General features: G+C 44.2%; 1 protein-coding gene across 1 annotated transcript; it reads left to right on the top strand.

The window, feature by feature from the left end:
- Window positions 1–3,340: 3,340 nt before the first annotated feature.
- Window positions 3,341–5,230, top strand: LOC308090106 (cationic amino acid transporter 3-like; the record flags this gene model as incomplete). The annotated part of the gene is made up of 1 exon (XM_080435133.1): window positions 3,341–5,230. One exon carries the CDS (start codon window positions 3,341–3,343, stop codon window positions 5,228–5,230), a length of 1,890 nt encoding a protein of 629 aa, XP_080291259.1.
- Window positions 5,231–14,374: the final 9,144 nt, after the last annotated feature.

The raw sequence follows: 14,374 nt of genomic DNA, 5'->3' as shown, positions 1-14,374 counted from the left end.
TTCTGATTCTGAGGAGAGGGTGACGACCTGGTTCAACCACTTCCAAAGGCTGCTGAGAACAACAGCGGAAGGAGCCAGTGGCGTACCCACTGTAGAAGATCTCACCTCCCCTAGAAAACCCAAATAACCCGAAAAGGTCAATGCGTGCTTAATTTCCTCAAAGTCACGCATCTAACACGCTTTGAACTGAGCAGATTGGACCTTCCGTTCCAGAGATAATGGCCAAAACATCTTGAAAACGGCCACTTTCGCCGGTTTTCGGTCGCCGAAAAAAATCTCGTCTGCTCTAATTGTAATTCCTGGGGACACCACTGGAAGGAGCTGAGGAAAATATACCAGCATTCCTCCAGAACCTGCACATCAATGATGGTCCCTTCACAGCCAGTGAGCTTGCCAGGGCGAAATCTACAGTGAAACAGGGCAAGAGTGCTGGGTCGGCTGGCATACCCCCAGAGGTCTAAAAGAACTGTGATCTCGATGACCTAACTCATCCTAGAGTTTTGCAACCTTGCTCTACTGCACAACATGCAGCCTGAAATATGGTCTCTCTCCAACATCATCCCGGTGCCTAAAGCTGGAGACCTCTCAAAGCCAGACAACTATTGAGGCATCAGCCTGACATGTATCAGCGCAAAGGTTTACAACCGAATGATACTAAAGGCCATCGACCCTCAACTGAGGGAGAACCAAAATGGCTTTAGGGAGGGGAGAACAACCATAGCCAAGATCCTGGCCCTAAGGAGATTGATAGAGGAGGTGAAGAAGGATAACCTGACTGCTGTGCTTCATAGACTTCAAAAAGGCATTTGATTCTATCCACAGAGGCACAATAGTGAAGATCCTTGAGGCCTACGGTGTCCCTCCCAACTTACTCCAGGCAATAAAGGCCATGTACGCAGGAACAAGGGCCAAGGTGGTGACCCCAGATGGCAACAGCGAGGAGTTTGACATCCTGGCAGGGGTAATGCAAGGGGACACACTAGCCCCCTTCCTCTTCATCATAGTACTGGATTATGCACTCAGGAAGGCCATCAGTGGACTAGAGCAGGATCTTGGCTTCACCCTAACACCAAGGAGGTTGAGACGACACCCCACAGTAGTCCTGACAGACCTGGACTATGTGGACGACATCAGCCTGCACTCCGACAATATGGAACAAGCACAGGAGCTCCTGAGCAAGATCATGTATGGGGGAATGCCAAGGGTGAGCGACAAAATAGCAGCCAGGAGAATGAGACTAGCAGGACACTGCCAAAGACATCAAGAACTGCCAGCCAGCAAATTGGTGCTGTCGCGCACGGCATCGGTCACGAGGATGTCCCACACTAACATACGTGGATGTACTCAAGAATGATGCAGGAGCGCAAAGTACCAACGAGCTGGCCAGATGTATGGAGAACCGGGGGGACTGGAAGATGGAGGGCTCGTCTGAGGACGACCTAGAGATATATATATATATATATATATATATATATATATATATATATATACAGTATATATACAGTATATATACAGTATATATATATATATATATATATATATATATATATATATATATATATATATATATATACATACAGTATATATATATATGTATATATATATATATATACAGTATATATATATATATATATATATATATATATATATACATATATATATATGTATATATTATACATATATGTGAGGGGTGGGCCATTAGGACCTGGGAGCTCAGAGCAGGCGGCAACAGCCTTTATATGGCAAGAGAAGCTCTCGTGAGAGCAGAGAGAGTCGCGTTTGTTCTCGTCCGTCGTGTGTGTTGGTTCGTGGTTCTGTCCTGGGTTAGCGTCGCTCACTGGTGGCCAGCACTGTGCGTCCAAACTTGACTAAAGAGTTTCTTGTGGTGCTGTGCAGCAGGACTGTTGGGAACCAGCAACTATACTGTTTATGCACTTTAGCAAGAGTCTGAGAGTGCCAGACAGAACCAGACCCTGGTCAGCCCATGCTCCTGCCGTTGGGTGTACAGGTGCCTCGGTCCTATAGGCTGAACTGATGACACAGGACCGTGGTCAGCAGGGCAGCCACTGTTCTTTTCCTCCATTTTAGTTTTATGGTTTATAGTTGCTACTCAAGTGCCTCACTGTTGATTAAGCCTTTTAGAAGAGTCCTCATTTACTGTATCTTAACGTCAATGACCGTTCATGTTTGCAGTGTTTTAACAGAGTGTTCAATTTCATTAGTGTGTGCGCATTATAAGTCGCAGTGTTCTACAGTTTTATCAGTGTGCAGTGTATTCTTATTGTTCCCCGGTCAATAATGGCTGATACTTTGATAGGCTCTTCTGCTGCTATTTAAATAAAGTTGTCATATGATTGTACACACGAAAGCCTCTGTCCGTCTTGTCCAACTTGTGTGGGGATATATATTTGGTCACAACAGTAACAGAGTAAATGCATAGTTTGTTCAGGGTCTCTCCCCTTAAAGAGAGTGGCGTAGTCACTTTGAGTTATCCAAAAGTATTATCAGTGTCCATCTGGTCACATTTATATATATATATATATATATATATATATATATATATATATATATATATATATATTGTTGCGAACGGACGGATCGACCTACGAAGTCTGACAGCATAGAATCTCTCCTAGACGGCTATAAACGGAGATTCCTAACATACAGCTCTGACATCAGAAAACCCCTCCTGGAAACTCCACATATGGAGATAACCGAAACATCCAGGATGGACATCATAGTCCCAGATTTGGGCATAACTGACATAGCCCGCTCCATATATGGATATGCCTGACACTACCTGACATCACCGTAGTGACATCAGGGGACACAGCCAACAGCATAAAGGACCCTGGATGCCCGAGTTAATGAGTGTCCTCAGCGACGCTCGAAGATCATCTTAACTCCCTCCAGAGTACCAGGACGATTAGCTGGCCTTACAAACCAGTTAATCACAGATTGCATATTCAAGGACGACTAGCTGGCTTTACAACCCAGTTAGGCCTCTCAGTGGCTCTTGGGTCCGGTTTTAACCAACCTGCTGATTTTCATTGTGGACTCCATATTTGGGCACGTCCGACCCGGGATACCATATATGGGTCATGGCTGGCTCGTCGTGACCTCATCGGGAGATGATGACGAGAGCGTTCCACCAGACAATACAGTATATAACCAGCTGCAAACTGCCAGTAGTTTGATTCGAGCAGAGTTGTTGTCGGTAGCTAATTGAGAGTCTAAAGTAAATAATCTTCAGTTCATCAGAGTGAGCTTTCCTCCAGAATAGCAGAGTTGTGAGGACATATACAACATAAGAAGAGAGACCAGACCAGGAGCTTATAACATGGCTGACAAGCTGGCTGCCCTGGGCAAAGTCCTGGTGCGTCGGCGGGTGCTGGACAGCGCCGATGAGGGGACCAACTTTGCCCGCTGCCTGTCTACGCTGGCCCTCATCTCCATGGGCGTGGGCTCCACGCTGGGGGCCGGCGTCTACGTGCTGGCCGGAGAGGTGGCGCAGAAAGCGGGGCCCGCCATCGTCATCTCCTTCCTCTTGGCCGCCGTCACCTCGGTGCTGGCGGGGCTGTGCTACGCAGAGTTTGGCGCCCGCGTGGGCAAGACGGGCTCGGCGTACCTGTACAGCTACGTGACGGTGGGAGAGATCTGGGCCTTCATCACAGGCTGGAGCCTGGTTCTGTCCTATTTGATCGCTGCCGCCGCCGTGGCCAAGGGCTGGGCCTCCACCTTTGACGACCTGGTGGATCAAAAGATCTCGGGCTTCTTCAAAGCCAACATGGAGATTAAGGTCCCCGGCAACGTCTTTGCAGAATACCCCGACTTCTTCGTCCTCTTGCTGTTGCTGCTGCTTACCGGCGTGCTGGCATTCGGTGTGAAGGAGTCTTCGATGGTCAACAGGGTCTTTACGGTCATCAACCTGTTGGTTTTGGGCTTCTCCATAATTTTTGGCTTTGTCAAGGGGAACCCGGCCAATTGGAATCTATCATTGGAGGACTTCCATGGTTTCGTGAACTCCACCGAGAGCAGCATGACTGTTGAAGAACACTTTGGCGCGGGCGGATTCGCTCCGTTCGGCCTGGTTGGCATTCTGTCTGCTGCCGCCACCTGCTTCTTTGCCTTCGTGGGCTTCGACACCATTGCCACCATGAGCGAAGAAGCCAAGAACCCGCGGCGCGCCATCCCCGTGGCCATCATGGTCACGCTGCTCATCTGCTTCTTTGCCTACTTCGGCGTGTCGTCGGCACTCACCTTCATGATGCCTTACTACCAGATCAACTCCCAGAGCCCCTTGCCGGTGGCCTTCGGCCACGTGGGCTGGTACTGGGCCCGATACGCAGTGGCCGTGGGCTCTCTGTGTGCCCTCACCACCAGCCTGCTGGGCTGCATGTTCCCCATGCCCAGGGTGATCTACGCCATGGCCGATGACGGCCTACTGTTCCGCTCTCTGTCCAAGATCAATGGCAAAACCAAGACCCCCCTCCTGGCCACCCTAGTGTCCGGCGGCGTGGCCGCCGTGATGGGCTTACTGTTCGACCTGGGGCCGCTGGTGGACCTGTCGGTCATCGGGACGCTGTGGTCCTACACACTGGTGGCCGTCTGCGTGGTCATCCTCAGGTACCAGCCGGAGGAGGAGGAGGAGCAGGTAGGAGGAGGGGATCAGAAGGAGAACCAGCCAGAGGAAGAGGAGGAGAGCTTCAGCCTCAAGCTGCTGCTGTTACCCAGCAGGCAGACGCCCACGCGGACCTCAGGCACCATCGTGTACGCCGCCACCATCGTGGCGTCGGTGCTGATCACTGTGCTGTGCGCCGTGCTCCCGGACGTCCCCGAGCTGCTGTCTGCTGGTGCCGGCGTGCTGTCGACGTGCGTGATCCTAGCGTTGCTCTGCCTGGTGTGCGTGGCCGTCATCTGGAGGCAGCCGCAGAGCGCGAAGGCGCTCAGTTTCAAGGTTCCTCTGCTGCCCGCCGTGCCGCTGCTCAGCGTCCTGGCCAACGTTTACCTCATGATGCAGCTGGACTGGATCACCTGGAGCGGGTTCGCCATCTGGATGGCCCTGGGCTTTGCCATTTACTTCCTGTACGGGATCAGGAACAGCAGCGAGGCGGCAGGCGTACACTCTGCACATAAGAAGGAGCCGGAGAGCCAGAGCAACAAGAGTCCCCTCTACAAGGGGGGTGGCCCCAACGACAGTGACCTGGAGGGTCTCGTTGGCGGTGTGTAGGATGAGAGTGGTTCCATTTGTATACTCTCGGAGTTATAGACCTGTACGGGTCCATTTGGTTCCATTTGTACTCTCAGAGTTACAGACCTGTAAGGGTCCATTTGGTTCCATTTGTACTCTCTCAGTTACAGACCTGTAAGGGTCCATTTGGACACCTGGTGGTCCAAAAAAAAAAGGCACCAATGTTTACTAGTGAACATCACCTCACGGTCAAACATTTAATGGACTGGTGATGTATATGGATATAAACAGTATAAACAGAAATATGCACTGAAATAAACACAAACAAATCATTAGCACCAGAAAGAGACAACCTGGGGTTCCATCAGCTGTCACCGAAGGCCAGGGAGAAGAAATTAGTCTTTCATAGAGGTTTAAAAGTAGCAATGGACTGGGCAGCTCTGAGGTGTACGGGCTAATTTTTCCAGAGCCTGGGGTGGGGAGCCAGGCTTGGTCACCCCGTTTTTAGCCTGTGTAGCAGTAGTGGCTGAGACCCTCTGCCTGATTACCAAAAAGCCTAATATCTCCCCCGGCCAAGGGGAATTCCCCTTCCCGATCCAAAGTCCTTCTAAATCAGTGGTTCTCTAACTTTTTTGTGCCGCGGACCCCCAAAATGATATGTATTTGGCCGCGGACCCCCCATCTGAAAATATTTTGTGCCAGGGACCCCAGAAGAGAATAGAAGATTTGGGGTAAAATTATTCAACATTTTCAACACTTTTCTTTCTCCAAAAATGTTCAACAATAGCAGATGTACAACCTCGCAACCTCGCAGCACGGCAAGAACTTTTTTTAGCACTTGAAGTTTATTTCATACAAACTTATTACGTATTTTGGACATACGAACATACACAAAATAAAAACAGACAAAAGCTAAAATAAAATAAAAATTGCATCACATATTCAACATCATCAGACACATCAAAGAAAAATGTACAAAGGCATCACAGGCACAGGCAATCAAAGATCATTATTCCAATTTTCAACAGCACCAGTCATCCATACATGGCCTTCAGGACAGACAACCAAGTCTTTCAATCAAGTCTAGTCCATTGACACATTCGGGACCGAATCCCCAATCAGTCTGGGCAGCTGCAGTACTACCGGTGTCCATCTGATATTGAAATCCTCTGTCCTCATATGTAGTCTAACTGTAATGCTTTCCATCAGATATATGCTTTTTAACCTGTCCCTCCATTGCTGGATAGTCGGTGGCTTTACATTTCTCCAAGACACAGTAATCATTTTTTTGGCGATCAACAGCAACACCCCAAGCAGATATGTCTGGTTCTTGGTCACTATTCCCCCCGGAATCTCACCAAGTATGAAGAACGCAGGCTCAAAAGGAATGTCAACTCACATAATTTGTTTAATCTCCCCTTGAATTTCCCTCAAAAATGTTAGTATTTTTGGACAATCCCAAAATATGTGGGTATGGTCCCCTATCTTCCACATTCTCTCCAACATAATTCTGAAGTGTTGCTGTATTTCGCTAGCATTTGGGGAGTCTTAAAACACTCACATTTTTGTTTTCGATTCAAACTCTCTCCAAGTAGGACTGCTTGTTAGTTTATGACCATTAAGGCATGATTTTTCCCAGTTGTTGTCAGTCATACAAATGTTCATTTCTAATTCCCACTTCTGTTTAATATCTAGAGTATTTCCCATAACATTGTCTTGAAGCCACCCATATAGATGGGATATCAGATTCCTTGTTATCTCTCCCTCCATGGTCAACATAAATATTTTTTCTTGAGTTGAAGGCAATGTACAGATCTGCTCCCAGTTTGTATTTGTTTGTAAATAGTGTCTTAATTGAAGAAATCTAAAGAAGTCCATCCCTGACAAGCCAAATTCTTGCTGAAGCTCCATATATGATTTCAGAGTTTCCCCTGAAAAAAGCTGATCTACAATGATTAGCCCTTTGTTTGCCCATGTACTGAAACCGATATCTAATGAACTTGGCTCAAAATCTGGAATGGCTGCTATCTTCATCACTCTGCATATGGAATTTAAAAGATTTAGTTTATTTTGTATAGACAACCATGTTTTCATAGTGAATGTAATCCACTCATTATCTATTTTAATTCTATTGTGCTTGGCTTACAAATGCCAGCCCCTCCTATTAAATATTGGGACAAGCATTCTGTTCTATGCTCACCCAGCCTGTTTCCAAATCTTTAGTTATCCAAGCTATCAAGGTCCTAAGCTGTGCTGCCCAGTAATAATATTTAATATTGGGCACGTTAAGGCCCCCAGCTTTTTTGGACAACAAAAGTGTCTTGAGTCTTACCCTAGGCTTTTTGTTTTGCCAAATAAATCTTGACAACAGTTTATCTATCTTTTTAAATGTCCCCATTGGTACTCCTACTGGCAATGCTTGAAATAAAAATAACTAGAAAATGTGCTCCTCGGAGCACAAGTCTCCGCCAGCAGACCCGTGCTATTTTAATCAAACGGCTTTGCCGTAGGGATATCTGAATTTGATCTTTGACTTGTTGTGCTTCCACCATGTACTGAGCTGCCAGGAGATAGTCTATGTCTTTATCAAAACAGCCATCACAATGCAAAAGGCGTTGGTTAAAATATTTTCTGTGTGTGATGTTTTTTGCTCTTTCTGTTTTTAAACCACCGTGGCCATAAGGGTACTTTTATGGGTTTGCCAACTCTTCAAACTTGTCGTCTTGGTAGAATGCGCGTGGTTTTTGGTGTTCTGCAGGGGCGACTGAATATGTAGTGTCTGCATCTAAAAAATGTTCTTCTTGAAGCAATGTGTCATATGGGAGTCCTCGTAATTGAAAAGAAAGTATGCTTTCTTAGCTTTGGCCTTCTGCTCCTTTGCTTCTTCATCAGGTTTGATTTGTACTGGAAGGTACTGTTCCGATCAGGACTGATTGATCCTGTCTTACCTCACTTCACACACCTATTTATAGGATTTTATTTCGTCATGCGTCTCGCTAGCCAATCAAAAACATTGGTGACAACATATTGTCACGTGTCACGTGAAGTTTGACCAATGTTAGCTTGGCTAGGGGGGGGGGGGGGGACACACAGCGGGACAGAACGAAAACATACTCTCCACCTCCGGCGGAGACAATAACCTAGGTAAAACATTCATTCGTATCGTTTCAATCCTGCCTATCAGTGACAGTGGTAGAATTTCCCATCTATGCAAGTCATCCTTTATCATTTTCAATAGTTTGCCATAGTTAGCTTCGTACAGGCCTGAAAAAGAGGGGGTGATAACAATTCCTAAATACCTAAAGCCATCTCTGGACCAATGGAATCAAACTTTGTCATCCAGTTGTGGTGGCCAAGTACCTGACAACATCATTGCTTCCGATTTTGAGTCATTAGTTTGATATCCAGATATTTCTCCATATTCTGTTAAGACTTCTAGTATGTTTGGTATTGAAATAATAGGGTCCCTTACATACAAAAGTATGTCGTCCGCGAATAAGAAGATTTTGTGTTCCTCCCCTCTATCATCTCTTATACCCTTTATATGTTCTGATTGTCTAATGAGCTCTGCCAATGGTTCCAGACTTAAATTGAAGAGCAAAGGGGACAGACTGTCCCCTTGACGGACGCCACGTTTCAAGCCAAAGAAATTGGAGACCATTCACTCTGACCCTTGACCTTGGATTTAAATAAATGACTTAAACCCAATCTATGAATGTGGGATGAAAACCCATCCTGTCAACTTTTAAATTTTTATCCCACGATTTTTGTAACCCCTATTTTTTCACCCTAGTGCCAATGCCTAAGCGTGTAATCCTGGGCACTACCTTCCCTCTGCCAACCTAGGGAGGCCAGGGCCGAGCTCATGCCTCCTTCAATGCATGAGAGCCGTCTGACCTTCTTATCACCTGACAGGGGAGAGTTTCCCTGGTTGGACGTAGCGCGTGGAAGGAACACGTTATTCCAACCAGTTCCCTTCCCCTCCATCAGGCGCCCCGGCTGGCCAGGGGGAGGCAGTATAGTGACCAGGATTACTGCATGTTTTGAGGCGACAACGCTACCGACTGCACCAAAGACATCACCTGATTGTCGAGGTCGGAGCGCTATAATATCAACGTTCGGCCAATCAAAGAAAAGCACACGCACTGGGAGGACGGGATCGACTCCTGCCCGAGCCAACTTTGTTCAACTGTGGCTCTGCTTGCTTGTAGCATATATACTGTACATATAACGTAACATACTCTTGTATTCATTGCATCTGTCATTCTAGACTTACAATTGATGAGATGATCAAAGCATTAATAATTACCACGAGCCACCGAGGGCACGTTGAGCCACAAGTTTAACGATGCTTGTAGGCAGCCAATAATGTAACATTAACATTAACCTGATCAAAGCAGAACAAGAGCTTTTACTGGCTGACTTAATGTTCCTGCATGGTTTCTTTCCGACATACAGCTAAACATTGTCCAATTTTCTATTAAGTGTATAGCCTACATTATATTTTGGCTATATGTGATAAGAAGAAGAAGTGTAATAAAATTGTAGAGTGTGATTGTGAACGCTTTCCCTAACCCTACCCAAACTCTGTTAGTTATGTAACAAATAGGCAAACTCATCATTGAGCAATAAAAGAATATTCATGCTTATAGCCTATACTCTGCATAATGTCAGGGTAATAGCAGCATGATGTGCTTATAGTAGCCAATACATTTGTATTTCTCATTCGGAAAACATTAAAATTGACGTTGAGATAAAAGCATTAATCATTCGACATTTGGCTCTGTACTTGTTTTTTTGCCACCAAACTTCTTAACCAAAAATAGCATATCTACAAGCTGTCGCAGCATGACGCATTGTCAGCTTGTAGATCGGCTATTTTCGGTGAATGTAGGTTACCCCGCAAAATAGGGATGCTGGTATAGCGTAAAAAAAAGAAGAAAAAAAGAGAGAGAAACTGTTCTATCTCACATGGATTTGGCGGACCCCCTGTAGTAACTACGAGGACCCCCGTTTTTACATCATATCAGACGGCAATTTATTTTGTTAACGTCTATCTTGCCTGTCTAAGTGACTCTATAGATGGGTTTCCGCGCGACGTCATCACAGAGCAGAGTGCGCAATCTGCGCATGCGTGGGGTAGAACGAACCGGAAGCGCCATTCACTCTGTTGTTATTTTCGGGATTTAGATAGGCATAATGCTGCTATTATAGGCATAATAGGCATAATGCTGCTATTATATACAAACAGATTCAACTTCCGACAAATCATTTTTATTGAGTAAAGAAGATATTACAAACTGCATCATTTAATCTACTTTCATTAAACCCGGTGAAGACCATTTCTTTTATGAATGTACATTTGACTAGAGCTGCTGCGGGTAATAGCGCCCTCTACTGCTCAACCCTCCACTGCGCGCGCATCATCCTCTCATGTTTACAAACAGGAAACCCATCTATAGGTAGCCTACATTATATTTTGCTTAATATAATGTTGACACTATGACAAACTCGTTTCCCCTAACCTAACTCCTTAAACTCGTTGTTATCCAAGTTATTGCTTATTGCTAGTAATCAGTGGTGGAAAAAGTACTCAAACTTTTTACTTAAGTAAAAGTATCAATACCGCAATACAGAAATACTCTGTCACAAGTAAATGTCCGGAATTCAAAATATACTTGAGTAAGAGTAACGGCATCAAAATGTACTTAAAGTACCAAAAGTAAAAGCACTCATTATGCAGAATGTCCCATTTCAAGTTTTCAAATGTTAACAAGTCCTTTGAAAATAGCTAATCTACAAGCTCATTGTGAGCTTTTAGATCTGCTATTATTAAATGGCTGAAATGTATATAGGGCTGAAGTGGTTAGTGTATGCTCTATAATAATAATCCAAATCTACAAAGTAACTTGTAGTTTTAGTTAAAGTTTTCAAATAATTGTAGTGGAGTAAAAGTATAATATTTGCCTCTGAGATGTAGTGGAGTAGAAGTAAAAGTACAGAATTTTGGGAATACCGCATGGCTAATTTGCATACGCGTAATATATTCACGATGATATGCAAATGAGCCATGCGGTCTTACTCTGCATGCTAGCCATGTCTTTGCTTAGCCTGGTAAACCCCCCCTCCCTCCGGAAATCTCATTTAGCAAGCTCTGTTACCGTCATGGATGAACTTCAACCAGGTGTTTGCTCTTTTCCCTTACTGCTTCATTCATCTACATAAACGTTCATATTTCAATATAAAGGGCTGGCCATGGATGTTAGAATTATGTTCGGGCCCTCAGAATTAACCGTATCTTCCGTATTGTTCAATAAAAAGCATTTTATTCCGATTGGTGGCCATTTTCTCATAGAGTTACAAGGTATCAGAGTGCAATTCACCTTCCAACCGATAAGGTCGCGATGTTGAAAGCTTATGGAGAAAAATGGCCACCAATCGGATTCAAATGCTTTTTATTGAACAATACGGAATATACGGGTACTTTTGAGGAAACGTACATAATTGCAACATCCGTGGCCTTGGGGTGAGCACTTTATATTTGAAATCTTAACGGGTTAAATCTTAACGGGTTTACTATCAGCAGCGTGGTTTCTCTTGGGACACGGATTGGCTGTCTGTGGATTCGGGGAGGCACTGTAGCCTACCACAAACAGCCGATCGCAGCATGACGCGTTGTCAGCTTGTAGATCGGCTATTCTCAGTGAATGTACCCCCCGGATGCTGGTTATAGTGAAAAAAAAGAAAAGAATAATAAAAAAAGAGAGAGAAAATCTCAAATAGATTTGGCGGACCCCCTGTACTGTAGTAACTATGAGGACCCCCTTATGAAGACCCCTGCTCTAGGTTAACATATGCTATGGTTTAAAACATATGTTTTAAACCATAGCATGTTACCCTAATATAATGTTGATACCCTAACTCATAAACTCTTTTAGTTATGTAGTGATAAATAGCCTATAACATTGTGAGCTTGTAGATCTGCTATTTTCAAATGGCTGAAATGTATATAGGGATGAAGTGGTACGTATGTTCTGTAATAATAATCCAAATCTACAACTTCACTTAAGTTTTCAAATAATTGTAGTGGAGTACAAGTATAATATTTGCCTCTGAGATCAGATTTAGTGGAGTAGAAGTAAAAGTACTGAACATTGGAAATACTTGGAAAACAAACGCCAGCCATGGATCATATGACGGTCGTCTGTTACCGTCATGGATGAACTTCAACCTGGTGTTTGCACTTTCTCCCTTTTTGCTCCATACATCTATATACACGTTCAAATTTCTAAAATAAAGTGCTTAGCTCATGGCCACACATGTTACAATTATGTACGGGCCCTCAATAAGTACCCGTATTTTCCGTATTGTTCAATAAAAAGCCACCGATCGGATTAAAATATCCGATCGGTGGCCATTTTCTCATAGAGTTATAATGTACCAGAGTGCAATACACCTCCCAGCCGATAGGGTCACGTAGTTGAAAGCATATGAAGAAAATACGGGGAAAATGGCCACCAATCGTATTAAAATGCTTTTTATCTAACAATTCAGAATATTCGGGTACTTCTGAGGAAACGTACATAATTGTAAAATCCGTAGCCATGGGGTAAGCACTTTATATTTGGAATATGAACGTTCATGTAGATGTACGAGCCAAAAGGGGAGAAAGTTTAAATACCAAGTTGAAGCTCATCCATGACGGTCACGATATGACAGTCATGTTTCAGGGCTATAAACTCGAGTCATACATGATCGGTTTCGCTGTTCTCAAATAGATTACCCACAATAAATAAAATACTGGTAAGCTAATCAAAATAGAAAAGATTGTAACTTCCTCTTGCAATGAACAGCCAACTAATTTCCAAATGGACTGCAGGTTATGTAAAAAAAACGAATACAATTACTAGATCATGATGTACCATGGAATGACAAAAGAACAAGCTGACAAAGTGTAAAAATCAATCAAATCAATCTTTATTTTTATTTAATCCTTTCTGTGCTGTTTCATGCTCCTCCTTCTTCCTCATCTAGGAATGGGGTCTGGGAGTTGGGGGAAAGATTTAACTGGTCAGTGAAACAGTAAATCCAGGACCGAGATTGGCCGCTGCTCAAGCAGTGAATGACGGGGGCGGGTCCGGGAGTTGGGGGAAAGATTTAACTGGTCAGTGAAACAGTAAATCCCGCAGAGAATTAAGGACCACAAGCAGTGAATGCAGGACCGTGATTGGCTGCCCAGAAGAGACAAAGAAGTTACTGCAGGCGCCACCGTGCCCCCATTAAAAAAGAAAACCCATCCTGTCTAATGTATTGTAGAGATATTCCAAATCCAGAACATCAAAGGCCATGCGAGCATCTAGACTAAATAGCATGGAGGTCTGACCTCTCTTTTTTGCACACAACATAATGTTAAAGGGATTGTAGGCGATTCAGATAAACAAAGAAAAAAACTCCAGCAGTTCGTTTCCCCGACCACCAGGGGGTGACGCAGTGAGGACTTCCATAGAGTCAAGGGGACTTCTAAACGGGCCATGCCGAATATAGGTTACTTTATTCGGATACAATTCGCGGAACTGCCCACCCTGCCGGTTCTCTGAATTTTTATTTTTAAATAGGCTCTTTCATGACAAATTGACCACATATATGAAGTTAAACAACTACATTCTATCCAACCACTATCTGAAAAGTAAATTATTTGCCTCAAAAACGAAGTTTGAGAGCGTTTTCAAACCGAAAGTAAAAAGTTCACACGGACACGGACGCGCACGGATGCGCACATGCGTGCGTTAATTTACGGCCCGACACAAACATAAACAGTAGGGAAATACGGATTTCAGAAAGAGGACTGTGTTTCAATGCAGGAAAACACCCCAGCATCATTATATAGTGGCTGATAGAGGGGGAAAAATGCAAAATATATATATAGAGATATTTTTCAAATTTAGGCTTAATGTTGCCAACAATCCCTTTAAGGGTACGCCTGATGTTGTTGGCACCCTGTCTTCCTGGTATGAATCCTGTTTGATCAGGTGATATTAACTGTGTCACAACCTTTTGGATTCTCTTGGTTAATATAGCAGTAAGTATCTTTCGATCATTGCATAGGAGACTTATTGGCCTGTATCCCTCACATTTGGTAGGATCCTTATCTTCTTTATGAATAACCGATATTATGGCTTCAGC

Source organism: Gymnoscopelus braueri (assembly GCF_963280865.1).
Source record: "Gymnoscopelus braueri genome assembly, chromosome: 8".
NCBI classification, from domain to species: Eukaryota; Metazoa; Chordata; class Actinopteri; order Myctophiformes; family Myctophidae; genus Gymnoscopelus; species Gymnoscopelus braueri.
This window is presented reverse-complemented; position numbering and strand designations above follow the sequence as displayed.